Source organism: Cadophora gregata (genome assembly GCF_030347475.1).
Source record: "Cadophora gregata isolate MNR1 chromosome Unknown scaffold_7, whole genome shotgun sequence".
NCBI classification, from domain to species: Eukaryota; Fungi; Ascomycota; class Leotiomycetes; order Helotiales; family Ploettnerulaceae; genus Cadophora; species Cadophora gregata.
In genome coordinates, this window is record NW_026695930.1 from 1,793,225 (window position 1) to 1,819,721 (window position 26,497).

A 26,497-nucleotide genomic window follows, 5' to 3' on the forward strand; every position below is an offset into this window, starting at 1 on the left:
GAGCCGGCTCAGGGGTTCCACGAGACTAGCCCCGAGCAAAAAACAGGAGGTGGACCGGCTAATAGTCCAAGTTGTTGCATAGGTATGTAAACATAAAACATAGATCTTGGAACATTCAACGTGCTACATTCATTTCACAATAGATATTTACGGAGAGGGTAAGTGCAATAGACATTTGTTCTGAGTTCTGATTGGGATTGACAAACACGGCGCCCATTGCAGTCCGCAAAGTCAAAATCGTCTCAATTCCTTGATAGTACACCTTGCTACGCCATGCACCACTTCAGAAGCGACAAGCAAGCAAATGGGTATAAATTGCGCCAAACATCCAGCCAGCCTGTCCGAATCCGCATCTCAGACCGCGATGCACCGAAAATGCAACCTTAACTATTGTACATATTTGACCCGGTTTCAAGACAAAGAAGTCGATGAAGATGGCGCTGCCTGCTGTGCGAAGAGTTGAGCCTGCGCTAGCGTTTCTTGCGCCAGCACATTCTTGCCCTGTACCTCGTAGCATTGGGCCAACATACCATCAGCTACGCTCCTCCAAAGAACATTTCCACTGTTCATTGCTTGCGTTGATGCGGCCATAGCACTCTTCTCGGCCTGGTCCCCCACAACGTTCGAGAAGAATCGACTGCACATCACATTTAACGTGATGCATAGAAATTGTGTATTGGCAGTAGCTGAGGCTCCTTGTAATGCAGCACGCAGATAACCTTTGACATCGTACATATGGGCCGGGGGGTTTGTTGGTACTGTTGCAACGACAAGGTTGAACGCTGTCCGAATGTCCTGGTTTGGATTGTTCTCACAAAAGGGCTTCAGCTTCTCTATCAATACCGTATTCCTGCTGGTATCCTGTCGAGGACGCTCTTGCAGAATCCAGAGAGTATTGAGTGCAGCGAGAAGACAGATGTCCCGATATAGTTGATCCACCGATGTGACGATAGAGTTTTTGGCCGCAGGCAAGGCAAATTTTGGGTCCTGGAAGAAATCCAGTGCTAGGTCAAGATTCCCGACACCTTGATGGTAAACTGCAGTCATGTACATCGCCAGAGTCTCGAGTGGCTCAGTTGATGACATGTTGAAATTTATGGACGTTGTCTTCAGTTCGTCGATGTATCGCTTGGTCTCGGACCAGTCTCCAACCCCAGCGGAACAGAATGCCATGTAAACGCGGAAGTAGCATAATATCTGCCCACGCCATTGTCGCTGAGATATCAGATCAGGCAACAGACCAGGCGGCTTCTTTACAACTTTAATATCCCCTGTAGAGTGTTACGTAGAGTTCTGTACATTGTAGCTTCTTGAGTTCTTACCTTCTAACAAGTCTAGGCCGGCTTTCAGGTATTTGAACCCTTTCTGGTCAGCAGAATTCTTGTGTAGCAGAACTATGCCAGACAGAAGGTAGCTACATGTGTTAGTCTCTAAGACTGAAGTAATTGCATGTGAGGACTAACGTGATGGAATAAGTGTCCTTTTTGTTTAAGAAACACATCATGAGGTTGTCACCGCCGTCTTCTCCAATTCCCAGTACCATCCGGGTGTCAGAGCTGACAATCTGTGAGCTCTTCGGGGTCCTCTTGATAGGGATTACAATGACATCGCTTGTGGTGCTCCATGCTGGGTTTTTGAGCGCAGCATCCATCATCAGTTGCATGTTCTTCAGGTCTGCAACCATGGTCTTTGAGTTCCCTTCTCTGATGCTGCATGCTACGGCGAGAATGTGCGTGAGGCCAACCAATTGGGGTATGTTGCAACTAGTCTCGGTTTGGTATCTCCACGCAGCAGCTATCGAAGCTTGAATATTCTCCATAGCCTCCGGGCCGGTCTTTTTCATGTGTGCGATTGCCTTCATGAGTGACGCGATGAGATGAATAGCATGGTCACCTTGTCGTTCAGCGAGATCAGTGACAGCTGTCAGGTTATGGATTGCCGCGTGGTTCTCAGACGCAATCCCGGAAACTAGTGAGTGGGAGGCTCTGAGAAGTCGAAATACGTACACCCAAGGATAGTGTTGGTAACTAAAATTGTCAGCCGTGCTTTTGGATCGGACCAAAGGCGCTCACGCTTCCGATTCCGAGACATGACCATCCAAAGCCTTCATAGAAGCCTTTGGGTTCTTCTTGGCCATGAACTGCGCAAGGAGGAATTGCATCGCATACTTAAGATCGTAGTAGTGGTTCTGGTCCATGTTAGTTTCAATAAGCATGTAGAGCAAAACTTCCATACTCTTTCACAAAGTGCAATGCCTTTGCTCAACGCCGTTTCTCCTTCCATATAGTTGTCCGTCTCTTCATACAGCACACCTGCATACCGTAACCGTATATTTGCTTCCAACCTGGGAGGCAGCTTGACGTTTTTCAGGGCTGTTTCCAAGCACCCGAGCCCAGTGGCAATCAATTTCGTGTATGTATTAATGTCGGCATCCGTCATTGAGAACATTACGGACGGCGCCAGGGTGTGAGCCGAGTCGAAGTACTCCTCCGCCAAGGAAATTAAAAGCATGGCCATATCGCGCGTGGGGTCGGAAAACGAGGAGGAGTTTCTGGCTGGGATACTATAAACTGGGTCCAGGATATTCCGGCCGTTGGAGAGGTCTGGTGCTCGCTGATATGGTTGTGGCATTCGAGGTTGAAGTGGTTGCTGTTGGAGAAGCTGGGCGGGGGAGATGTATTGGGGAGGAGCAGGAGCAGGAGCGGGTTGGTACTGTTGCGGAGGAGGCGCTGGCGCATAAGAAACATTATGATTCATCTGGTTTGGGTTCATATATTGCTGCTGTCCGTTCTGGTTCCAATGCTGTCCATTTCCACCAGTATGCCCGGGGTTGACTGGCGCTGCATAGTGAGGTTGCGCCCCATATGACCCTCCCTGCCGGGCTCGCGGATCATGTGCGTTATATGGATTCGGAGGGCCATGGCCATGGCTAGCCCAATAGCCATTGCCATTATCAGGCGCGGGGCCTCCTTGATATGACATAGCTTTCCTGCTCTGTTCTGTTGGAACTTGGCGGACGCGACTATTCAGAAGGTTTGTCGCGGCCGTCAAGTCCAAATAAGCTAACCTGACTAGAAGTTTTGCCGCAGTCCCACCGATCCAGCACGGTGGTCCTGACTTTTGATCCCTGGAGGTTTCCAGGGTTCCCATTTTTGGAATCTGCCCCATAACTTTGCCATACCGAGGCCCAGAGTTTGTGTAGAGAAGCTTCGTGTCCAAAATTTCACTTCTTTGTAAATACTACCCTTTACAGGCATCTAAAAATTTTCTTCCTGGTCCTCTTATTTCTTCTCCTTTTCATTGAAAGTCACCAAATCTTCTGCTTACATTGCTGGTTATCTCCCTCCAACTCGGGCCTTCACCACTTCGTCTCTGATTCAGTACTCCTCCTAGCGCCATCATCAGCAGCGTGGGATCATGGAGTGGCTCGGGCATGCATCGATTTCATTTACCAATTGTGCAACCCCCTTAGCACTCAGGAAAAAGGATGGCACGCCAACAGAATTGCTCTCTGTTTGTGAAGAGTCTACACCACCATGTCGCCTGAATCCATTGCTCTTCAATGGTCACGTGCAGACAATGTGGACAGCACTGAAGAATGATGGTCCCCCGATATTCTACAAGCGCAAGATTTTTGAGAATGAAGATCCAGCTTACCATGGCTCATTTGCTGTTGACTTTGTCGTCCCAACTAACACGGAAGTTGACGATACGCTACCCATCAGGACAACTTACTTTTCGGAAGAAGCATTTGAAGGCATTGGATCATTGGACAACCGTCCGATGCTGGTCGTGTTACATGGACTTTCCGGAGGATCTTATGAGATCTACTTGAAGCACGTATTAGCACCTCTTATCGCCGCTGAGGGAGATAGACAGTGGGAAGCGTGTGTGATCAATTCTCGAGGTTGTGCGAATCACAAGATCACAAGTAGTATATTGTACAATGCCAGAGCTACTTGGGATTGCCGGCAAACTGTGAAGTGGCTGAGAAAGAAGTTTCCGAACAGGCCGCTGTTCGGTGCTGGATTTTCTTTGGGGGCTAACATCCTGACAAACGTGAGTGGAAATGAACTGCACTTGGAACATCATGAGTTGCTAAAGTTTCTCAGTACATTGGCGAGGAAGGAGCAGCTTGTGAATTGAAGAGCGCTGTCATATGCTCAAATCCTTGGAACCTTGATGCAGGATCTTTGGCCCTCCAGAGAACATGGCTCGGAAGAGAGATCTATTCGAAGACCATGGGAGCAAACATGAAGAAGTTGATCGAGCGTCATCATGATGAGGTATCAAAGAATCCCGCACTGGATTTCGAAAAGATCCGTAGTGTGACATACCTCCACGAATTCGACAGAGAAGTACAAGGACCGACTTGGGGCTACCCGACAGAAGGAGCATATTATCGTGATGCATCGTCGACTGATTCGTTGTTCTCAATCCGTATCCCGCTTTTTGCAATAAACGCAAAAGATGATCCTGTAAATATAATAATCTCTCAGACCCATTACTCGCTGACGATTTCTAGATCGCAGTAGATGAAGCGCTGCCATACGAAGAAGTAAAACAAACACCCTACGCTGTACTATGTACCACCTCTCTTGGCGGACATCTCTCCTGGTTCGAGATTGGGGGCCATAGATGGCATGCTCGGCCGGTAAGAAACATCAGACTTGACAACCCGACATTTGGTTACTGACACTGAGCTAGGCTGTCAATTTCTTGAACAAGATGGCTTTCGAGATCGACGTCGAGAATGTTGTCGATTCCGCTAGACACATGCCGTCCAAAGACCACCTGAGTCATGCCCGGTTCCATCCAATGAATCGTAAATGGATTAATGAGTGATATGCGAACGAGTTCCCACTACATTTGTAACATGACTCTAGACTGTATATATCCATAGACGGCGATTTGCTAGACTTCCCCGAAAGCATGGCAGAACGGTAATCCGAGCCTGCAGTTTGGTTGTGTTTTGTACCATAGAGTAGAATTATCAAACTTCATCAGAAGTTGTGAAATACTAGTAACCAAATTAGAAAAATAAGAATGCCGAAAACTCCGAATCACTTTCAAAGGGGTTCAAAGCCATGTCTCCCACCAATCCAAATCGTCCATAAACCCGCCCACTGAACAAGCAAACGGCGCTAGCACCCTCGCTTCATGACTTCATCAAATCCCGCTCATCGATCAACCGCCATGTAAACTCAACCAAAACCTCACAAATGTAACAACCAACCAAAAAGGACCAAAACAATAGTGATGCATACCTCCGGAGGTTTAAGAAGTGAGGAAGCCAACGATGCTGCGTGGGAAGGCGGACGAGGGGCTGTGGCCGGTGCTGCGAAGGTAAGAATGAGTCGCGTGAGGGGTACGACGGGAGGATCTACTTTATGGATGAGATTGAAGCGAGATGATGGAAACTGATCAAAACGTAGTGGGGTTTCTTTGCTGCTATTCTTGGAGGGGCTGGATATACCATGTCGCCGATTTATAGGGGATTAACAATCCAGTTTAAAGTGTGAGTTTGGGTTGGCTTCTATTCAAGGAAACTCTGAGAATTCGGCTGATAAGATTCATATAGGTTCTTACAGATGTCTGGTATGTTTATCGGTGCTCCAGATCGTCGTTTCTTATTTCCAGGAGATTTAGAGTTATATTTGATGACAGAATAATTAATGTTTTTTAGGCATGATTCTTGGGGCTTGCTTAGAAGCTGATCACAGAGTGAGAGAATATGAAGCGAAAGTACGGATGCAGAGAAGATTGTTGAGGGATCGGGCTGTATGGGAGAGCTATGAGAAGGAGTTCGAAGATGAAGTTCCTCCGAAAAAAGAAAGATGAGATACACATATGTATCTTTTCAAAGGAATGAATGCATGGATACCCAGAGGGCACGTCATAGAATGTTCGTCATTGCAAGTATGGTGGCTTTATACTCCAGCCACATAACCCTAAACATAACTCATAAGACAACCCAAACGCCTCCCAATGCCTCCTTGCTTCCGGTTATATTACTTTGCAGCAATGAACTGCCTCGAATCCATATTCAGCTTCGCCAATCTAGCCACACATCCACTGAGCTGCAAAAGCGTCTGCACGCCCTCCAAAATCTTCATATGCGTAAACCCAATCTCCTTGATAAACTCCAGCTTCGAATGCTCGCTCAATGTCGGTATAGTCTTTGTAACTCGGAACATCGTACTGATGATATCGTGGCTTGAATATCCCAAATCCCATAGTTCCTTCAGTGTCTCTAACGCTGCATCAACTTTGCCCTCGTAGCAGGCTTTGAGCATGGCTTGAACTTTGATAGGATGTGGAGAGTCGACAACCTTGAAGACATTGTCTCCGCTCACAAACCCAAATCCAGCCCATGTAGACTGCAAGTTGTTGATAGCCTGTCGCATATCTCCCTCTGCACTGAAGACCAAAGCAGCCAATCCGTCCTCGCTATATTCCACCTTCTCAGCCTCGATAATCTGGAGCAGCCTCTTCACAACCTGCGCATCTGTCAGGCGAGAGTATCGTAGAATCGCGCAACGGGATTGTAGAGGTTCTATAATCTTGTTCGACTGATTGCAAGCGAATGCAAATCGGGTGGTCGAAGAGTATATTTCCATCGTTCTGCGGAGTGCTTGTTGTGCACCGGATGTCATGCTGTCTGCTTCGTCGAGAATAACGAGTTTTTGGCGGCCTTGAGGCAGAGTAACCTTTTTCTGCGCAAAGCCCTTGATTCGATTCCGTACTACATCGATACCTGGTCGCAGATGTGAGAAACTGTATGCGTCCTTGGAAACAAAGACCTAACCTCTTTCGTCACTGGCATTCAGTTCCAGAACAGCTTCTTTATACGAGTCTCCCAGAAGCTGTCTTGCCAGACAGAGCACTGAAGTTGTCTTCCCAATACCCGGCATACCAGAAATGATAACATGAGGCATATTTCCATCTTTCGCAATGATCTTCAGCCGTTCAATCGTCTCGGTATTGCCCACCACATCGTCGAGGAACACTGGTCGATATTTTTCAACCCTGGCAGTGTCAGATTTCCGTTTAGTGGAGGAAGTACTGGACTTACCATGGCAATTCGTAATTGGCGACTCCATTGGTATTGGCCTTGAGTACCTTTTTTGCTGCAGAGGTGGACGACTCGCCCTTTTCTTCGCCTTTCGTGATCGCCATGGCTGGATGAAGGTTGGACTGTTGTTGAAAAGAGATTCGTCGCGTCAAGACGCGGTATCCAAAACAGCTTTACGCGGTGCTGACACGTGACTGTGACCGGTACACCATCCTGGCCCGCCCTCACAGCCCTCACAGCAAGCCTTCCAATTACATGCTGCAGTCACCATGGAGTTGTCATTGTGACCAGGTTTCAATGCGAGATTCTTTGTTGGCTGTTTATTGATGTCGCCAATTCAAACCAAGACTCAAGACACCTCAGCTCCAACTTCTATAACATCAAACTCGAAACCCTAGGCCGGTGAAACTGACGTAGCCATCAGTCTTTAGTTGACAATATGCATCTCTCTTTCCTAACGAGCTTCTTAGCCATGGCTCCATTAGCCAATGCTAGATATATCATGTACTTGACTGGGTACGAGATCCTCTCCTCTTTTTGAGATGCCTCTAAAGCTTATCTAGTCAGCACAACGATGTTCCAGAGCCGGCTCTAGTGTCCCAAATAACTCATGTTGCAATTGCATTTATGCAATCGTCAACATTCAGTCAGGCTAGCCCCTCCGAATGGCCATTCTTCACAACCGTTGAAGAAGTACGATCGAAATTCGTTCAAGGAACTTCGATCATGGTTGCCATTGGTGGTTGGGGTGATACTGGCTTTCCAATTGCTGCGCAGACAAGTAGCAGCCGAAAGTTGTTTGCGAAGAATGTGAAAGCGATGGTTGATTACACAGGAGCGGATGGTCGGTCATTATATCCTGATCTAGCCATAGCTACTGATATCATCTAGGCGTTGATATTGATTGGGAGTATCCTGGGTCAGTTCCAGTCCTCGAGAATCCATATCTGGCTGACAATCAGCAGAGGGAACGGTGAGGACTACAAACAAGTTCCCAATTCAGAGAAAGAATGGGAGATCACAGCCTATCCCCTTCTCCTAGAGGAGATCCGGGCAGCCCTCGGTCCCCAAAAGGTTATCTCAGCTGCTGTACCAGGCTTACTCCGAGATATGCTTGCATTTACAAAATCAACAGTGCCATTAATCAGCAAATCAGTTGACTTCCTCAACATCATGACCTACGACCTCATGAATCGCCGAGACATTGTCACTAAGCACCATACAGGCGTCGAACTCTCTCTAGATGCCATCAACGCTTATCTGGAAAATGGCCTAGCTCCAGAGCAGGCCAATTTAGGCTTGGCTTTCTATGTCAAGTGGTTCAAGACAGATCCCGAGGGGAACTGCTCCGCGAACATTCCCGTCTGCAAAACTGTCTTGATGGAAGATCCGGAGACAGGAGCAGATCTGGGTCAGGCAGGAGCATTTTCTTGGATCGACAATGTTCCAAATGAACTTGAGCACTCATTCAACAGAGCCTTAAAGAAAGGACACTACGACGAAATACACGGAGGACATTACTATTGGGATGAGAGCCAAAACATCTGGTGGACATGGGACACGCCGAGAGCAATCTTGAAGAAGTTCCCACTTATCGTTGAGGAGAAAAAACTTGGTGGAGTATTTGCTTGGGGTCTTGGAGAGGACTCCAAGGATTGGAGTCATCTGAAAGCATTGACGGCTGGGGTCGAAAAATATCACCTGGGCTCCAACCAGGCAGAGAAACAAAAAGCCAGTTCTGATTCGATATACAAGGACGAGCTTTAAACTTTTTTGCCGTTACCAATCAGATTCGCCCTATCGTCGAGACAACTTTCCGCTACTCGGAAAGTAATTCAATCCTGGCTGCCAGATACACCACACCTTGGCAGCCGGCTGGCGGCTTAAGCCTCGCCCAGAGATGTATCCAATGAGCGTGAAATCTGACTATCGGAATTTCATGCACATGGACGGAGTTACTGAAATTGCCATCTTGGCTATCCAGCCTCATGGTGCGGCTGAAGCCCCTATATTTTTGCAATCGCTTCGCACATGTAAGTAATAAATGTCTCGCAATCTGAAAATCAATTGACAAAGTTGTTTACTTGTCAAATTTTGCGTGCATACCTCATGCCAACGACTGTCAACATGATTCTATCAAAGTCTTCGCACAGCATATGTGCTTATAACGCTCACCCTTGCTTACATGGGAAGTTGTGCAACAAGCGCATCAGGCCCGACAGCGTACGTTTCGCTCGCTGCCTCACCTCCCTATGCAACAATGCGTCCTTGTGCAGCCACATGTCTAGTATACCAAGGAGTATGGAGTTGCCCCTGGAACAGTGGTTATTATGATCTGGGGATCAAGCTGTCATGTGGTTGCGATCCTCAGAACTTTTGCTATTGCGACACCAAGGCTGCTGCTTCCGCTTCGTCGTACATCTCGTCCTGTGTAAGCTCGGGGTGCGGTGCAGACTTTTCTGGAGAGGTCACCAGTGCGATGGATCTCTACAACGCTTACTGTGCCACTGCAAATGTTGCCGCCGCTGTGCAGACGAGTGCGCCCAGTATAGCCGCCAGCAACTCGGCAAAAGTTACATCCACTGCCATTCTACCAAAGACACACCTCGATGCGAATGCGAACAACTCCTCGTCAGCCAGCAGCCCAATCACCACTGAGGACACAAAGTCGGGGACCTCAAGCGCCAATACCGGCAACAAGGGATTAGCTCAGTCAGATATTATTGCTTTGGCCGTGGGGCTAGGCGTGGGTGTGCCGAGTCTGTTGTTGGCATTGGCGACCTTCTGTGTAACGAAGAGGAGACGTGAAAGGCAAAGCACAGTGACGACGGAAATCCGTTATGTTAAGTAGCATGGAATTGAGGCTATTGGTTGGCTACCTGGTGGAACTGAGGCTGACGGCAATTGTCTTGGTAAGTCTTATCCGATGAGCATGGCTGTGGTGCTAATTGAGTATTTGGACAGATACGTGGAGGATATGAATTGCAGTACTGCGGAAATCATTGAGAACGTTAGTCCAAGTTTAGAGTCCGAAAATGAATTTCGCTGACATGGTCAGATGTTTGGGGTCAGAGATGCCAAGGCCGACATTACGTTCAGGACGCTTCGGTTTTGGCCATACAAAGCTGTCAGAAGATCACTTGCCAAATTTCTGGAGCGAACATTTATCAAGTCTAGGATTTGTACCCCAGTGATCTCCATATCGACACCCGAAGACGGGTTATGGAGTGTAGTGAAATCCCGAAGATGCAGTGGTACCAAGAGAGTTGCTTTTGCTCAATACAATGTATGAATTGCTCTCATGTACGCAAAAAAGACCGTCTTTTGGAAATGACCTGTCCTCACATCAGCACTTCCACGGATATCCGTGGTCCGCCACGTCAACCAAGTTATACGTATGGGCCGATCTTTGCGGTTGGATTTGGGACTATCTCAATCCTGGCCTTGACAGCTATTGGATTTGTGGTGGTGCGCAATGCGCTTACTTCAATAACCTGAAGTCTTGGGAGAACAACTGGGATGACAGCTCGCTCCTCGCAAAAGCCCGCGCCAGCTACGAGCACCTCATTCAAGACAGCTTACGTGGAAAGGAAACTAGAGGAGCAGCTATTGAATACATCTGGACGGAAGTAAGACATTCCGGCACGTATGAGCCACGCCTCAACACATGTGCGCAAAAGTGATCAGCTAATTCAGTTGCAGTCACTGGCATACAGCCCATGGACTTTTCACATTGCGGGAAAGCCATGCCCAAGACAAGCTTTTCACCTTGGCTGGATGTACTGGCGGCGGGGTAGGTAATCTTTCAATCCTACGAGTGCTGGCCTCCGGTGGCTCGCATTCAGAGGAACATCGCTCGAATCGGAGCACATAAGTATGGACTTCAATCTTGTAGAGTCATTGACCAATGATTTTGCTGACCTGAATTTGTATAGATTTTATTGATCACTCAAGTCCAGGGGCATTGCTATGATGATCAGACAACTTTACCAACCACTTCTCTTGTCAATTGGCTTCCCAGATTCACAGAAGTGTAAATTGTTCATTATTTTTCTCCCTACAAGTGTGAGGAGGTACAACAGTGTTGGTACATGCTTCCTCTCCGTATATGGCCAAACTCAGGGAACAGCATCCTGTTGCACCTGTTGTCACGCTCTCATCATTGTATTTGAGTTTCCGCCAAGTTGCTTTCCAGCCACGAGTAGCCGGAAGTGTCCAGATTCCGAGAAATCCAGCTCAGCCAAGGTGCTGAAGGATCTCTGGCTGTGCCAGGCCACGAGCGGCCGATCAGGTTGCAGTCTGCAGATGCCTGGGCTATCCGCGCTGTTGGAAGTTCTTTGATGGGAATGCGATATGTGCGGCACAGATTTCGAGAACAGCATTCAGATCGGAACCGTCATGAGCCGAAACAATGTTTCGAAGCCTTTCTACAGGGAGGTTGTGGCGTGCCACCCGATTTAGATGATTTGTTCAGGGGGCTGATTCGCTACAGTAAACCCCGCCACAACGTTTGGTCTGCTGATCCACAGTTCGTCGTTTGCGCGAATCAGAACAGCGCAGTGTATTTTCGGTCAGCCTTGCAGAAGGCATCCTGCACTCACTCAGCCCTCCCGCGAATCCTATCAGGCCGGATGCACGTCTGACAGAGCCTACTTGGGGCTTCCATTGCGCCAACGGCGTCTAATTTCTGACAGCGGCCGACATCTGGCTCCAAACTGACCATACCAACATCTTGCAATAGCCGCTGCCCATGAGGACTTGCTGAGCTTGGTAGGATAGTTATTGAAGTCATCAAGTAAGATGAAGTATATAAACATGCCACCCCATCATCCATTTCCGCTCTTCATCAAACAATCAAACCAACAAAAACATCATTTCCTAGAGTAATTTCCTTGAGTTTTTTCCTCATATAATCTTTGGATACTTCTCTTTCTTCCTCTCTGTTTCACTGTCCTCTTCAGACCTCACCAGATCAAATCTACCGAATAACCATTCATCATGCAACTCACTTCCGTCCTTGCTTCAGCCATTCTGGCCTCCGTCGCTCTCGCTGCCCCAACATCTAATGCTCCTCCAGCACCCACAACCACAATCACTCCGCCGGCACCAACAGGACTGAGCATCACCCAACAGCTTTTCCTTTCTGACACTGCTGCGGACCGCTTCGCACTCCTCTCCGATGACAAGATCAAGTTCTCTTTCACTGATCCGAAGAAGGGCAAGGGTGGTGACCTGGTGGCAGCGAACCGAAAGACATTCCCGGCGTTGGTCGGTACAGGATCTGGCATGGCCGTTGGCTTCCTTAAGGCTTGCGGCTTCAATACTCCTCACGTTCATCCTCGCGCCACCGAACTCCAGATTGTCACGCAAGGCACCTTACAGGTGGAGATGGTTCCTGAGAACGGGGTTTTCAACAAACCTGGCGACGCCACTTCTGGCCGCAGGGTCATAAAGAACACAGTCAACCAGTTCGAGATGATGCCTTTCTACCAGGGTTCTATCCACACACAATTCAACCCAACTTGTGACGATACCATCTTTGTTGCTTCATTCAACTCGGAGGATTTCGGCGCGGGACAAGTCGCCGATGAGCTCTTCTCCATGAGCCCCAACATCGTTACCTCCGCGTTCGGTGAGGCCATCGATGGTGCGGATGTTGATGCGTTCAAGAAGGCTATCCCAGTATCTATCGCTCAAGGTGTCGAGGAGTGCCTGAAGAAGTGCAACATCGCGAAACGCTAAATCGCCCATCGCAACCACGACCATCCTCAGGCATTATCTTGCAACATCATCCACGACAGGGTAGAATGGCACAAGTACATCCTAACGGACTCGGCAGCAATATTGAAGTATAATGAATGATCACGATTTGCAGCATTATAGATTTGCATTTGGTTAGCATAGCGTCTTTGAAGTTTTCAGCATAGCAGCGTCTTTTGTGTCATTTTGCAATATCTTCTGGCGTTTTGATTTTTCAGGAGGAGGAGGAGTGGAGTGGATTGGGGAAGTTCGGTCGTTACCTAATGTCTTTATCCTATTGTATTTTGGCATCAGTCTTTGGTGGATAGTGGAAGAAACATAACTCACTTCAGAAGCAGAGACAAATTCCAATCGAGCTTGCTTCTCTCAAAATGCCTTTCTCCTCTTGGTGTCTCCTCTTGGTGTCTCCTCTTGCGCGGGAATCTGGTGTTGTTCGACATATGGCTTCGCTTTCGCTACTTCTCTTACTCGTTGCTCGTAACCAAATGACCCGGAGTGATATATGTATGCCAATGGGATCCTGCTGAGCCTTGCCAAGACATCTCTGAAGCTTTCTATTATGCAGACGCAATCTCACGTACGCTGCGATATTAGTCGTATTGACAGTATCTATCATCCTTCTGGACCTCTCGCATTCCTGAACTCCTGTTTCTTGACACTGGCACCTCTCTTGGGTGGTAGGCATGCTTGAACATGTCGCCAATATAAGCAATGACCTCCGTTTTTGAGAGATTTTCAACATTTCTGTTTAAAATTCAGAAGTCTAGACGTCTTCGAAACGACTGAACTGAATCTATCGCTCACTACATCGTGCTTTTTTGACAACAGAATGGAGGTAGAAGAGTATTGGAACGAGTAATCACGTGTGGTAATTTCCCTAGCGCGTGTTAGTCAGCGAAAGTGTACCTCTTCAGAACTTCCAATTTACCATTTCCATTAAACTCGTGCTTGGTCAAAGACTGTAATGGAACCCGCCTAAGGCCGCTTCCAATACCTAGGTATGTATCGAGACGAAATAACGACCTGCCATGTCACAGCACCAGAGCCGCACACTCCCAACTTCCCTCGTCATCTCTCACTTTGTCTTCTTTGTTTCACTAGCCTCCTTCTTCGCCAGACATTCCTCCCTCCAAGCCCACATGCGGCCATAGCAGCTCCAGGGCCAGCGATTAGTGTTGTTCCAGCAAACGCGCCAACAATGCCTGGCCATCCCGTCCGTATCTTGTTCGCCGTCTTCAAATCCTTGAAGCTGAGCAAAACCCAAATCGCACCAGCTGTAGAGGCTGCAATTTGATTGTATCTGAACACCTTCGCGGCGCCAGTGATCAATGGAAGAGCCTCAGATGGGTTTGAAATACCCTTGAAAAACACCTCCATCAGCGACACCGGCGATTTCAATGTCACGTACAGGTAAGCAGCGGCAGCAGTCGCTGTTGCGAACCCATACGCGAGTCGAAGCCAGTTCATATCCGCTGTCACGTTCTCTATCCTGTCTACTTGGGTTGTGTCCTTGACAATCTTGACCAAGAGACGGTGGATGAGAGCTGCGTAAAGTGGAAATGGTTGGAAGAAGATGCCGTTGATCCATTGCCTGTTGGCTATTCCAGGAGCTGCAAGCATAGCGACTGATGGGAGGATAAATGATGTTGCGATGGTGGGGATGATGACCTTGGCAGAAGCCATGTTTGTGAGACGATTGTCTGGCGCAGCGTACATCGACAGCGGCGACTGAACGTAGTGAAGGAAATAGTAGATCGGAGCGATGAAACCAAGACCCTTGACTTGGTATGATGCAGAAAGTAGAGTGTGCAGCAGGTAAGATGTTGTAGTGAGATTACCACGTCGGATGGACTCAATGAGCCAGATGGTCTGAACGGGGACCATATCTGCAAGGAAGGCAATGGCTTGGAGCCTGCCTACGGGATCTAAGCCTGAGATGGCTGGGGTGAAGAGACCAACGAGTTTGGAAAGCACGCTGTCGAGAACGGAAATGCTGAAAAACTTGGAGACAAGTGTTGTCACAACACCTTGACCCAAATTCAGGCTTCCTGCATTTGCAGCCAACGGTGTGAGCTTGCTGATGCTCTGCCACATGGTTTTCTGGCAGGCATATGTTACACCTAACAGTGGCAATGCCCACAACGCTCTCGTCAAAACGCTCTCCTTCTTTCCAATGCCAGTCTCAGGATCCCATGCCATGGTTGATTCTTGCGATCGTGCTGGCAATGGCAGAGACTCGATACTCTCTGCTCCCATGATGGTCTCACAAGTCAGATCCCAAAGGGCATCCCCCAACTTTGGCACTACGTACAGTGCCATAATCTTGTCTCCAATAGTATCGAGTGTTTCGATCCGAGTCAGCTTATTCGCAACATCACACACCAAGTTGACACGGGAGTTTCGCTTGATGTAAAAGTCGTCGAGGACTTTGCGGATCGTAGCCTGGGAAGGATTCCGAGGTAGCTTAGCAATGTGATTTGCAAAAGCGGCTGCACTTTCGATCGCTGCGTTACCCCCTGCTCCCAAGTTGGGTGTCATCCGTGAGATATCAGCCGCTCCCCTTTGATCTCAGTGTTGTCCAGACTGACCTTGTGAGTAGAATCTCCGATACAGACCATGCGATCCGCGACCCAATTCTCGTTCTGGGACTCTTCAAGGCATGCCATATTTGCAAACGTTCGGGCCTCCCAGACCTTGCCAAACGTAAGTTCAGGAGTCATCGGCATGTTCGTGAATGGTTTGACTCCGTCAACCATATCTTCTGTGGAAAATTGAGGCATCTCCTTTCCATGATATCTCTTATCGAGCTTCGAAAACAAGAACCAGTAAAGTACATTGTCTTTTCCAACGAATGACAATGTTGAGTGGTCTTTACCATATGTTCTGTGGGAATCGCCAACAGTCAATGCGCTACCGTCAGGCCACTTTCCAAGCCCGAAGATGCAGGTATATTCGGCCGAGATACTGTTCCTATCTTTCTCAGCAGCTCCAGGTTGCAATAAATCAATATATTCTTGCATCATGCCACGCACAGCGCTATGAACGCCGTCTGCCCCGACAACAATATCGCCATCATAAGACGAGCCATCTTTGCATGTAACGACAACTCCGGACTTCGAGACCTGAGCATCGGTCACGCGCTTTGAGGTCAAGACTTTGCTCTTATCTTTGATATTGGAATACAGAACTTTCAACAGATTGCGACGAGTCAAAAAGGCCATAGCATATCCGGTCCTGCACATGGTTTTAGAGTATGTTCACAATTATACAACACGGCCGATATCTCACCTCTTCTTCATCAAAGCTGGCGCATCACTGCTAGCCAAGAGCTCGCCTTTCTCAGTCCAGGTCAGGGTCTGTACCAAAGACTCTTGAACTTCCAAAACATCGTCTAAAAGTCCCAATCTGGTGTAGATATCAGCGCCTTATTCTTACCTTAGGCCCCCTTCCACTCAGCACCTCATTCCCCAAAACCGCCTGACTCGGCTCCGTAACCTCACTCCTCTCCACCCCTCAGCTTCAAGGAATGGATTGGGTATTAAATCCAAGGCATCAGATCAGTTCAGGTTGCAAGGAAAGGAAGATACATACTGGTCGAGAATGCGCGAACCATTCGGGAGAATCACAATAGATGCGCCGACTTCTGGATGGATGTCATCCCTACCCTCCAGAAGAACGTACTCGACATTGGGATTGAGCTCGAGACAGTGAGCCAGTGTCAGCCCAGAAATCGAACCTCCAACAATTATCACACGAAGGCGATCCGCCGCTTTTTGCTGGGCCATCTCACAAATATGTCCTTGGAAATGGAAATGCAAATGACGATCAGTCTTAGCTTTGACGGAAACAATTAGATGGCAAGAAAGATCTAAGAGCGGTGTACTGACATATTATATTATGTTCAAAGGGCGAGTGATTTGTGGTGGAAACCCATATATCTTTCTACTGAGTGGCAAAGAGGGCCTTCCATCCCCTGTTGCAGCACAGTGGGCAGGTGGGCCAGCAATTTGTTTACGACCCCACGAAGCGATCCATTCAGCTGCATCGACTCCACTACCGGACGTCTGAATCTAGAACCCACCACAAGTGCACCGGGTGCACATTCCAGCCAAGTATCTAGGTAGTCCTGAATACCTGGTGCCGGTAAGTGGGAAGTGGGCTAGTGAATTTTCGTGCGCGAATTTTCAAGGATCGGCCCGCAGAGCGTTGTACTGAGCCAGCCTTTTGTGGACGATGCTGGCTGCATCTGGTATGCGGTCCGGCAAGTAGTTTCGAAGCCCACCATAAAGCCATGAGCAACCATGAGGATGGGCCTGTTGTTGCATCATAGGCTGTTTGATAAATTATGGGCACAAGAATACTCGTCCAAATGTGAAGAGATCTTCATGCCGATCGTCATGGCTGACCAGGAGAAGAGTTCTGTGGGCACTCGTCAGCTTCGGACTTAACGAATCTACTACTGATATGGATATGATATCCTGATGGAGATTTCGAATTTCTTCTCGTCGCTCTTTTCCGTACGAAAGTTTTCAAGATGCGTATTCAATCGATATCTACTGTGGTGTTCTGTTTGCCATTCGTTGTCCAGGTATTTGTTGGAAGTTCTCTCGAGAAGAAAGCGGCACCTACAGTTGATGCCCCCAACTGCGCTGTAAGTCTCCCACAGTCACAAATTCAAAGTTTTGCACTGATAGATCTCCACAGTTGACATGCCTTGGAACTCTAATTCCTCAGTACTGCGACTCTTTGACAGATACAACTTGTATCTGCACGAACACCGAACTTGCTGGCGCATTGCTGCCATGTGCATTATCAGCATGCAATGTAACGGACTCGCTGCAACTCGCAAGATATCAAGCCGAGGTCTGCGAGGTGCCTAATGATATGAGTCGGTACTGGCAACAGATACATACATACATTGTGTTGGTACCTTTGACGACTATTTTCGTTGCTCTGCGCATCTTTGCCAGACTAGGGCTTAATGTTGGACTTGGAGCGTATGTACACTCTTTATTAAGGAGATCTAGCAGGAGACGAAACAAAATGCTAAGCTTGTGAGAAGTGATGATTACGTTCTGCTCCTTGCGTTGGCCTTCTACTTGATCATGACCTCAACAGCAGTAAGTCATAATTCCACCCGGGTATTCTTCTTGGCGTAGACTTCGTTTCGCCATGGCAACTACTGACTCGATTCATCAAGTGGACAATCGCTGTAACAGGATTTGGACAGCACACCTTCTGGCTCCTGACGAGACAGGTGATGAGAGCATTAAAAGTAAGTTCTAGCCCTGGCGGAACACAAACCCTCCAGCTGACCAGAATTCCTGTTCTTCTGGATCAGTGAACTGCTCTATCTATCGGCAATTACATTCACCAAATTATCGCTTCTCCTTTCCAAGTACTGGCTTTAGGGCTGCAACGGTTTGGGCGGGTGTGTTCATCATCACCTCGAATATAGCCTTGTTCATGGCACTTGCATTTCAATGTGTAAGCTACTCCCCCGCCTATCTATCCATTGGTTCAGGATAGAGACACTGACCTCTGCTTCAAGATGCCAGTTCACGGTGTTTGGACAAACTGGATGTACAAAACGCCTCCTGTTCAGTGCATCAACGTCTTTGCAGCCGTCTATATTGCAGCAGGCATGAGCATCACCCACGACATTATGATTTTGTGCATGCCTATTCCCACTCTTTGGGGTCTCAAACTTGAGATGCGCAAGAAAGCCAACTTGATGGTCATGTTTGGTGTTGGATCTTTCGTCATCGTGGCTAGCGTTATCAGACTGCCGTCTCTCATGAAGATGGGTACCTCAAGCGATCCTTCGTGTAAGTGACTCTTCCAAAAATCCTAACGTGCGAAGGAAAATTTTTACTAAACTCGCCTACCACAGTTGATCAAGCCCCCGTCGCTTTCTGGACGAACCTCGAAGTCAGCGTTGGCATAATCTGTGCCTGCCTTCCAGCCTGTCGTTCCCTGATCGGCTACTACTTCCCTCGTCTACAGATGTCCCTAAACAACACTTCTAGTATGTCCTCTCTTCCCCTTGCCTCCCAAATGCTGGGGAAAATTCTCCTATCCGTACTATATCTTGCCACCCCTAATCCCGAACCCCAAACAGAACACTGCTAACCATTCCCACTCCTCACAGGCAACGGCCGCAAAACCCCTGGCTACACAAACCCCACTTCCTCGAAAACCACCAACGAATTCTTCAGCAAAAAGCGCGCCGCCCGCGACAGTTTTCTCGAGCTCGACGACCGCTCGGGAACAGGTTCTCAAGAAGAGCTGAAGAGCAGCTCCAAGCACAAGCCCAACCACAACATATCCATGCAATCCAAGAAATCCTTCGACCACTACCACAAGAACTCCATCGACGACGATGTCGATACAGATACGGACAGCATCATGCATATCCAAGGACACCATCAAGGCACGATCGAGGAACCTTTCTCGCCGATTGCGAGGAAGGGCTTTGGACATGTTGCTACCGTGGAGGTTGGGAGGGGCGGCCGGCTGGGCTCGGGACCGAGATCGCCGGCTGGGGAGAGGGAGAGGAAGGGCGGTGGAGATATTGTGATGACGAAGACCTTGAATCAGATCACCACTTTCAGGGAGTGAGGGGGAAGAGTCACCATGTGAGGGCTGGGTGGCTGCATGATGTCACGATGTGCGCTGTATGATTATAAGAGTTTTGTGGCGCCGGAGAGACGAGCAACGAAGTTACTTTATACGATGGGTACAAAGACTGGTCGGAATGTTATGACTTTGGGGAAATGACGTACGCCTTTCATGGTCTTCTTTAGTCTCTTTGAGGAATTCTGGAGCCCATAGAAGAATTCATTGGTCGCAGTGTATTATATTGTCTCTCTCCAGCACGGAATAAAAAGTTATTTTGCAATGACGGACTCACGACCAGTCGCATCAGTTTTACGGTTTTAGCAGACAAGACATGCTTTGGTGTTCACAAGAGTAGGCCACCAACGTTCATAAACTCTGAAGACACAGCAGGAGAGAACAAAATCTGCGAATTGAGTTTTCAATGTTTACTTTTGACATGCTCGCTTCTCAATTCCAGCACTCTACGACATACGACAGCTCTGCTACTCAACAAACCATTAGTGGCCACAATTCGGAAGCAAGAAGTCCAAAGCAAGAATCCACCACAGTCATCACATGTTTACTGCCTTGTCATATATACCTGTCTCACTTCACTTGCAAATGAATCCAGCCCGACCAACAGTGTACGAACCCTCCCGATCACCAGTCTTGAAGACCGAAGGGATGCGGTAAGTACTAGCATATGCATCACCGAAAGGATTGTTGACGAACGCTCCGATGTTGCGGTAGTTACCGTAGTCCCACTTGACTTCAGCTGGGCTGTCCTGGTTCCAGAGACGAGGGATATGGAGGACGAGACTGTTGGGCATGTCAGTAATATTCAGATAAGAAAAGGAGCGCAACTTACTACAATGGCAACTCTGACGACATACCCCATCCTTCTGACCTAGCCAAGGCGTCGCGTGTGACGGCGGTATTCTCCCCGATCTGGTTGCAGTGGTTGTCGTAGATATGGAGGACGGCGTGGGACTGCCAATTGCTGTGCTCGAAGAAGCTGAAAGTGCACCTGTGGCATGTGAGCATGTCGGCTGCCAAGCACAAAGAAGATATGTCCTTACATGTTATCCGCATTGGGGTTGGCGATACAATCTTGGAAGCACACACCGGTCTCGAGGTGAATGAGATGGTCTTTCAACTGCCTGGCTCGTGTGTGGACACGGTTCGAAGTAAATCCGTCGCTGGATGATGGATTGACGCGGTCGGTAGGAATGACTCTGTCAGTTGAGGTGGTAACGCGATCTAAGACTGGAATAACACGGTCCTCAGAAGGAATAACTCTACCAGTTGGTGGGTTGAGTCGTTCAGACGCTGGAATGACTCTATCCGAAGAAGGGTCAATATTGCGGTCAGAAGAAGGAACTTCTCGTTCAACAGAGATGACACGATCATCAGAAGGGATGATGCGATCTGTTGAAGGAGCTGCAGGACTTGAAGGGATGATTCGATCGTCAGAGGGACCAACTCGACCGGATGGTTTGACGCGATCATCAGAGGGGACAACACGACCCTCGGACGGAATGACGCGGTCTTCAGAAGGATTGGTTCGACCAAAAGGGATCACCCGATCATCAGAAAGAACGATGCGTGGGTGTATGCGGTCAATATTCTCGAGAGCTCCCTCTGAGGTGGGAGCACTGTTGCTGACCGCGATGAGGGCGAGAATGGTGGCCACGAAGCTGAGCATGTTCTTGATGAACGCCATAATTCTGGCACGATGATATATATCCTACAGACCACGGTGAGGAAGAAGCAAAGGTGCCTTGATTGAACTCACACAAAGCTGTGGTGTGACTGAAGAACAAAGGACGAGGTGTGTGAGATGGCAGATGAGTTGATGACCTGAATGGCAGAGATTAGCAATGCTCAGTCACCTATAATGATCGTGATGGTAGAAGGAAAATGAAGTTTGGACGTACGAGAGAGGTCTCTATTGAGTATACTCGGCAATTGAAAGAGGAGTTGGGGAGGAAGTGAAAAGGTGAAGATTCTGAGACGATGGAGAGAGTTATGTAGGTTCTGGCTTTCGCATGCTCTTCTTAAGCGAGCTCAACAGTTCACTCCCAACACCGGTGCTCGTGTCTTTGTGTCGTTTGGGGAAAGAGCAGTCACGGTCCCATACTGTTGACAATGGAATGCTTCCGTTGAGTCTTGGCAACCATGTTCGGCTCGAAATATGACTTCCAGGATAGGAAGGACTTGCCTCTACGACAAAAACTTGACGAGACGAGACGACGCCCCATGCAGGAGTAAACTCAGGCCCAGATTTGAGTTGTGAATGAATGGACTTCAGTGATGATTACTTAGTCCGGTATCGACGCTCTCCCAGCCCTGGCCCGGCGTTGAGTTGGAGTCCACCTCGCTTAATTCGGTTTGTACACAATTACGACGGGATACCTGTGTCCGCTGTTTGCTCAGTCCAACGCCCTAGGAAAAGGCAAGTTTCCTGCATATCAATCATGCGCACGCTCTTTTCCCTTCCGAGAAATACGCAGTCGTTGCATCAACTTCGTCACTTTAGATTCTTTCCTTGGAGTGCTTGACGCTGAAGCATTCATTGAGGCATTCATTAAAGCATCCGCTGAAGCATCCGCTGGTGCATTCATTGAAGCATACACTGAGCTCGATGCTTCTGACGTCTGAACATTTGCATCTGGCTCCATTAGGCGTGTGAGCTCTGCACCAAACTCCTCAATTGCTTCCTGCGTCAGTTTCTTGACGTTCTCAGCTTCAGCCTGAAACAGAGTGTCATCAACTGTGGTGTCCTTGGGGTAAGTATCGCTCCACAAGGCTTTTCCGAATGTTACAGGCATTTTGCCCATTTCCAAGCCCGTCATATCCAAGTAAGCAAATTGTCTACATCGACACCACTCTTGTTCAGTAAGCCTGCCTGTATTTGGATCGTCATTTGGGAGAACAGATCCCGATGCCCCAAGCTTTTCCTTCAGCTTTTCAAAAAACATGATCTCTAGAACACGACCAGGACTAATTTCTGGCTTCTCACGTTCGTCGCCTTGCCAGAGTCGACTGACTCTCAATCGTGCGTGTCGAAGTCCGAAGACACCAACACCACACCCTAGACAGAGTCGCTCAACCATAGTGCCGTATTCATTCTCAAAGTAGTCAAGGTATCTGGCTTGAAATTCCAAAGCTTTGACAGAATCCTCAGTCCAAGCCTGGTAAAGATATATGGCAAACTCGTACAGGTCCAAGATTGGATCTAGCCCAAAGTCCCAGCGCGACATCAAGGTGCGATCACAAGCAAGAAACTTCTCGAGCCAACGGACAATCACACGCTCCGCGTGATGCAACATGTCTCTTGCTCTCAAGCTGTGAATCCACGCATCGATCAGTTTGATCTTGAAGTAGTAGTTATCAGCAGTGATGGGAGTATCGAGTATCGCATAAACATCATCATCCGGAATCCAGGTTTGGGCAGGGTACCAATGTGTTCCATCCCACATGAGTAAGAAGAGACTTTCAGCGCCAAAGACTGACTCAGGACCTGCAAGGTTAACAAGACCCGCGACAGCCGCTCCAGACCACAGTCTAAGCAATGGCCACAGCGGACGCAGTTCGCCTGTGTCATTTTTCGACTGATATGCCTGTAGCACGAGCTGGTGGTGTGCAAACCTTGTAAAATCACAGAGCCTTTCTCTGTTCTCGTAAAGCATGGAGCGAAAATGCCGAATCCACTGCATGGATGCGAATCCAGGAACCCAAGCGCGATTATCGAGTACAAACTGAATGGCTTGGGTGACAGGGTCAATGTTGAAGTTTCCTCCCATCTCGAATACACTTTCTCGGACGTGATGTGTGTACTTCAGTGCTGTGTAAATATATTTTAGAAGTAGCTCTGGGGATACATAGTGACTAAATTCAGATCAACTTACCGATCAATCCCATCATCCCGGATGCTACGTCGAGAGTTTTGTTCTCAACAAGACTATCGCCAGGATCAGCCAACAGCGGCATGAGCGGTTTGAGATCAGCCACATCGACTTGACCATCGATATGTTCTACAGCATAAGACCACTCGTCACCTTCAGATGCATTGTCTCGTGAGTCAGGAAACCGAGCTAGAAGCGCCTCTCGAGCTTGCACCAGAGATCTTCCTGCGAAAGTAATATCCTGGACTCGGTATCCGGTAACAGGTCTCGCCGCACGCCACTCCTTGCATGTATGTTCAAAGAAAACATACACAGCGCGGAGGTAAAGTATCCCCGGATAATCTAACTGAACAATGATGTCCTTTACCGATTCCAAGAACGTGACGTCTTGCTCAAATGGATCGACAAGACTACCATTCGGCATGGGAATATCGGTACCAGGAATGTTGACGCGGACGCGTTGTTTCATCGGACGATGTTCGAGGGGTACTTCGGATGCCATTAAGAACAGCTCGGCCAACTGGAGCAGCAGCTCAACATTATTTACTAGGATCGCTTTGAGCTTGAGATACCGCTTTTGAACGTATTGGACATAAGGCATGTAGGTAAGTCTCAACATCTTGTGCCGATGGCTGATGCCATAGATACGCGAGAAATCTGGGTGAGGGAATCCATTGGAAAGTATTGCAAGCGCATCTCTGAATGGCTGAGGATCTTTAGCAGCATCTTGCTTCCATCTGAGCCAGAAGTGTGTGATCTGTTAATAGTCAGCATTTTTCCGACCCCCAAAAGTCCGGGAACCTACTGGGTGCAGAAAGTAGGACCGCTGATCGGCCCCAAGAAATATCAGAGAGTATTTCACCAGGGTTTTGAGTGTTTCCCTTATGCCACGACCATGAGCGGATGATGGAAGCTTTTCCAGCCATTCTGGCATTCCTGGGATAAGTGACATGACCGCGTTGCCATCTGGTCCCCATCTCTTGTGTGACTCCAGACTCCGCTCGAGTAGCGTCAGTGGGATATTGATCAACTCTAAGTTTGCCATCAAGGACAACAGAGCAGCAGCTTCCTCGCCTCCGGTTCCTTGCTGTAGATGGTCGAATGATATGTCAAAAGTACCCAGGAGAGCTTTGTTTTCATTAAGGCTGAATGTGTCCTTTTGAGACTCCTCTGGCAAGACCAATTCGGTCATGAGGTCGTCGAACTCTCTCATGTACGAAGATAGCTTTGTACCTTGAGCGCTGACCAGACTTCCACAATGTCGTATGGCGAGCGGCACACATCCAAGTAGCTTCACCAGCTTCAACGCGTTGACAACATCCTCAGTTTCACACAATCGGTTCTTGGCGTAAAGAAGCAGCACTTTGCTCGCACACTCGACATCAAGAGGTGGGATTGGAATGGCTTTTCCAATGTCCCCGAAATCTGTACGCCGACTTGTGATAATTATGTCCCCTTGCCCTTGCGGTATCATGGCTTGCGCGTTGAAGCATTTTGGGTCGTCGAGATTGTCAATAATCAATAGCCACTTTTTGCTTGAACACCAGTCTCGGAAACCTTGAGACGTCCGCCTCTTCATCTCTTCTTCAATCTTGGCATACTCTCGCTCAATCACATCACTACTTATGGCACTGATCCAGAAAATACCATCATAGATTTCTCCATGTTGAATAGAGTACTGCAGCGCAATAGTAGTTTTCCCAATACCCGGATACCCTTGTAAGATTGCCCTCCTCTGACTTCTGGCATATCTCGGCTGCGCTGTGAAGTTCTCGTGAATCTGTTTCAAATGTTCCTCACGGCCTCGGAAAGTAGTATTCTCAAGATATGGCACCAAGACGATTTGATTGGCTGCTAACTATCAGACCTGATACATATTAACCTCCTTAACCCGTGGGCAGTCACTCACCAGCTGGTGGGGCTGGGACCACTGCTGCAGCAGCCGACTCGATAGCATCTTCTGCAATCTCAGAAATTGACTCTTTCACCAAATCAAATGCCCTGCCGGAAGGGTCCCAAAACTTGCAGATATCAGTGTGATTTGCATCTGTAAGAATTCTCCTTTCCCTATCAAGCGGAAGTCCTAGGATAGAGTCTTCTTTGCGAACAATCTTTGACGCAAAAGTTAGCTGGGCTCCAAACAACACAAAAAAGGAACCTCGACGTACAGCTGCACCTTTGGTCTTCAGAGATTCGATGATCGACACGAATGCAAAGTCTCCCGAGCGTTGCAGAAAGTCGTCCCTGTTATTCTGAGAGCACAGACTGTTCTTCTTCAGAGCCTCCATGTATGCATTGTCTGGATTGTTTGTAATCGTCCGAAAAATAGACGCTGCGAGATTTCCGACCGAAACGTTCTGTCCTCCACCCTGTGGAGTTGCGAAGAAGATGATTCCTTTGGTGGATGTATAGATGATTTTATAACGATCCGAGTTGTAGGCCATGCATATTGACTGATTTGTGCTTCTGCGTCAGCAGCCCTACTGATGGCAGATCTATGGGCTAATTTCTTACCCTTTTGACTAACAGTCCACCAAGACTGTGACAAATGAACACGATCGGTCTTTTCGGACTTTCCTTTCCAGGTTTTAGAACCAGAGATCATCATGGTATCAGATCAAAACCTCGAAGCCGGCTGACTCACCCGCCTGCGTTTCTGTCTGAGCAGCTCGATCAGATTCAGGGCATGATCGCTAACTGTCCCCTCTGAAGCCGAAAAAACAGCATTTGAATTATACCCGAAGATCATGATACGAGCAGTCGGCACGAGAGCTGGAAGAAATTCGGGATGTATGAGCCAATTTCGCTCTTCTTTTCCCTGTGCTGCGGTCCAGGTCGAGAAGGCGTTGGAGCCGGATCCAAAAGGATGAAGCCCATGAACAGCAACGATACTACTCACAGTTAATTTATCTGTGGATTTTCAGGAACTTGTGAGGCAAACTCAAGCTCCGCGTTTGGAGGGTTAACAGCCACCTCGAGGAAATTCTTGGTGGTGTCTCCCATGATCCCAACGAGTGGTTGGTATCGCAAAGGGATATTCGATCAAGTTTGAATAGCGAATGCCCAGCCAATGAACGAGGGAATGCGACACACAAGTATGGATAAACTCAAGGACTGTTCTGCTCCGACAACCATGAAAACGATATGACAAGGT

General features: G+C 48.2%; 13 protein-coding genes across 13 annotated transcripts; 8 read left to right on the forward strand and 5 right to left on the reverse strand.

Annotated features, from left to right (window-relative positions):
* Window positions 1–146: 146 nt before the first annotated feature.
* On the reverse strand, window positions 147–3,150 carry ONS95_013329 (uncharacterized protein; the record flags this gene model as incomplete). The annotated part of the gene is made up of 5 exons (XM_058506974.1): window positions 147–1,271; window positions 1,323–1,414; window positions 1,464–2,027; window positions 2,073–2,188; window positions 2,236–3,150. 5 exons carry the CDS (start codon window positions 3,148–3,150, stop codon window positions 412–414), a joined length of 2,547 nt encoding a protein of 848 aa, XP_058357704.1. The 3' UTR covers window positions 147–411.
* Window positions 3,138–5,062, forward strand: ONS95_013330 (uncharacterized protein). The gene is made up of 4 exons (XM_058506975.1): window positions 3,138–4,059; window positions 4,113–4,478; window positions 4,526–4,654; window positions 4,708–5,062. Exons 1-4 carry the CDS (start codon window positions 3,418–3,420, stop codon window positions 4,843–4,845), a joined length of 1,275 nt encoding a protein of 424 aa, XP_058357705.1. The 5' UTR covers window positions 3,138–3,417; the 3' UTR covers window positions 4,846–5,062.
* Window positions 5,056–5,980, forward strand: ONS95_013331 (uncharacterized protein). The gene is made up of 4 exons (XM_058506976.1): window positions 5,056–5,346; window positions 5,436–5,518; window positions 5,582–5,598; window positions 5,687–5,980. Exons 1-4 carry the CDS (start codon window positions 5,260–5,262, stop codon window positions 5,839–5,841), a joined length of 342 nt encoding a protein of 113 aa, XP_058357706.1. The 5' UTR covers window positions 5,056–5,259; the 3' UTR covers window positions 5,842–5,980.
* On the reverse strand, window positions 5,981–7,196 carry RFC4 (replication factor C subunit 4). Its single transcript, XM_058508755.1, has 3 exons — window positions 7,076–7,196; window positions 6,809–7,029; window positions 5,981–6,757 (listed from the first exon to the last, which is right to left on the reverse strand). The coding sequence occupies exons 1-3, from the start codon at window positions 7,177–7,179 to the stop codon at window positions 6,012–6,014; spliced, it is 1,071 nt and encodes a 356-aa protein (XP_058357707.1). The 5' UTR covers window positions 7,180–7,196; the 3' UTR covers window positions 5,981–6,011.
* Window positions 7,197–7,514: 318 nt separating this feature from the next.
* ONS95_013332 (uncharacterized protein) lies at window positions 7,515–8,842 on the forward strand (the record flags this gene model as incomplete). Its single annotated transcript, XM_058506977.1, has 4 exons — window positions 7,515–7,591; window positions 7,639–7,919; window positions 7,967–7,994; window positions 8,041–8,842. 4 exons carry the CDS (start codon window positions 7,515–7,517, stop codon window positions 8,840–8,842), a joined length of 1,188 nt encoding a protein of 395 aa, XP_058357708.1.
* Window positions 8,843–9,268: 426 nt separating this feature from the next.
* ONS95_013333 (uncharacterized protein) lies at window positions 9,269–10,156 on the forward strand. Its single transcript, XM_058506978.1, has one exon. The coding sequence runs from the start codon at window positions 9,336–9,338 to the stop codon at window positions 9,924–9,926; it is 591 nt and encodes a 196-aa protein (XP_058357709.1). The 5' UTR covers window positions 9,269–9,335; the 3' UTR covers window positions 9,927–10,156.
* A 203-nt stretch (window positions 10,157–10,359) lies between these two features.
* Window positions 10,360–10,758, forward strand: ONS95_013334 (uncharacterized protein; the record flags this gene model as incomplete). The annotated part of the gene is made up of 1 exon (XM_058506979.1): window positions 10,360–10,758. The coding sequence occupies one exon, from the start codon at window positions 10,360–10,362 to the stop codon at window positions 10,756–10,758; it is 399 nt and encodes a 132-aa protein (XP_058357710.1).
* Window positions 10,759–11,960: 1,202 nt separating this feature from the next.
* On the forward strand, window positions 11,961–13,264 carry ONS95_013335 (uncharacterized protein). Its single transcript, XM_058506980.1, has one exon. The coding sequence runs from the start codon at window positions 12,074–12,076 to the stop codon at window positions 12,815–12,817; it is 744 nt and encodes a 247-aa protein (XP_058357711.1). The 5' UTR covers window positions 11,961–12,073; the 3' UTR covers window positions 12,818–13,264.
* A 639-nt stretch (window positions 13,265–13,903) lies between these two features.
* On the reverse strand, window positions 13,904–16,620 carry ONS95_013336 (uncharacterized protein; the record flags this gene model as incomplete). The annotated part of the gene is made up of 4 exons (XM_058506981.1): window positions 13,904–15,351; window positions 15,420–16,069; window positions 16,124–16,240; window positions 16,427–16,620. The coding sequence occupies 4 exons, from the start codon at window positions 16,618–16,620 to the stop codon at window positions 13,904–13,906; spliced, it is 2,409 nt and encodes an 802-aa protein (XP_058357712.1).
* A 749-nt stretch (window positions 16,621–17,369) lies between these two features.
* Window positions 17,370–18,179, forward strand: ONS95_013337 (uncharacterized protein; the record flags this gene model as incomplete). The annotated part of the gene is made up of 5 exons (XM_058506982.1): window positions 17,370–17,486; window positions 17,540–17,832; window positions 17,898–17,955; window positions 18,036–18,110; window positions 18,177–18,179. 5 exons carry the CDS (start codon window positions 17,370–17,372, stop codon window positions 18,177–18,179), a joined length of 546 nt encoding a protein of 181 aa, XP_058357713.1.
* Window positions 18,180–18,301: 122 nt separating this feature from the next.
* ONS95_013338 (uncharacterized protein) lies at window positions 18,302–19,456 on the forward strand (the record flags this gene model as incomplete). Its single annotated transcript, XM_058506983.1, has 4 exons — window positions 18,302–18,322; window positions 18,387–18,663; window positions 18,729–18,863; window positions 18,987–19,456. 4 exons carry the CDS (start codon window positions 18,302–18,304, stop codon window positions 19,454–19,456), a joined length of 903 nt encoding a protein of 300 aa, XP_058357714.1.
* A 590-nt stretch (window positions 19,457–20,046) lies between these two features.
* ONS95_013339 (uncharacterized protein) lies at window positions 20,047–21,158 on the reverse strand (the record flags this gene model as incomplete). The annotated part of the gene is made up of 3 exons (XM_058506984.1): window positions 20,047–20,254; window positions 20,304–20,462; window positions 20,515–21,158. 3 exons carry the CDS (start codon window positions 21,156–21,158, stop codon window positions 20,047–20,049), a joined length of 1,011 nt encoding a protein of 336 aa, XP_058357715.1.
* Window positions 21,159–21,906: 748 nt separating this feature from the next.
* On the reverse strand, window positions 21,907–26,346 carry ONS95_013340 (uncharacterized protein; the record flags this gene model as incomplete). The annotated part of the gene is made up of 8 exons (XM_058506985.1): window positions 21,907–23,282; window positions 23,347–24,100; window positions 24,149–25,194; window positions 25,253–25,454; window positions 25,512–25,796; window positions 25,858–25,920; window positions 25,988–26,234; window positions 26,285–26,346. 8 exons carry the CDS (start codon window positions 26,344–26,346, stop codon window positions 21,907–21,909), a joined length of 4,035 nt encoding a protein of 1,344 aa, XP_058357716.1.
* Window positions 26,347–26,497: the final 151 nt, after the last annotated feature.

Bases quoted from the DNA above. Each gene is read 5' to 3' on its own strand.
- ONS95_013333 (XM_058506978.1), top strand. From the start codon at position 9,336: ATGCGTCCTTGTGCAGCCACATGTCTAGTATACCAAGGAGTATGGAGT.
- ONS95_013335 (XM_058506980.1), top strand. From the start codon at position 12,074: ATGCAACTCACTTCCGTCCTTGCTTCAGCCATTCTGGCCTCCGTCGCT.
- ONS95_013331 (XM_058506976.1), top strand. From the start codon at position 5,260: ATGCATACCTCCGGAGGTTTAAGAAGTGAGGAAGCCAACGATGCTGCG. The intron at 5,347-5,435 runs GTAAGAATGAGT...ATCAAAACGTAG, and splicing joins CTGTGGCCGGTGCTGCGAAG to TGGGGTTTCTTTGCTGCTAT.
- ONS95_013330 (XM_058506975.1), top strand. From the start codon at position 3,418: ATGGAGTGGCTCGGGCATGCATCGATTTCATTTACCAATTGTGCAACC. The intron at 4,060-4,112 runs GTGAGTGGAAAT...AAAGTTTCTCAG, and splicing joins GGGCTAACATCCTGACAAAC to TACATTGGCGAGGAAGGAGC. The intron at 4,479-4,525 runs GTAAATATAATA...GACGATTTCTAG, and splicing joins TAAACGCAAAAGATGATCCT to ATCGCAGTAGATGAAGCGCT.
- RFC4 (XM_058508755.1), bottom strand. From the start codon at position 7,179: ATGGCGATCACGAAAGGCGAAGAAAAGGGCGAGTCGTCCACCTCTGCA. The intron at 7,030-7,075 runs GTAAGTCCAGTA...TGACACTGCCAG, and splicing joins GCCAATTACGAATTGCCATG to GGTTGAAAAATATCGACCAG. The intron at 6,758-6,808 runs GTTAGGTCTTTG...ATCTGCGACCAG, and splicing joins GAATGCCAGTGACGAAAGAG to GTATCGATGTAGTACGGAAT.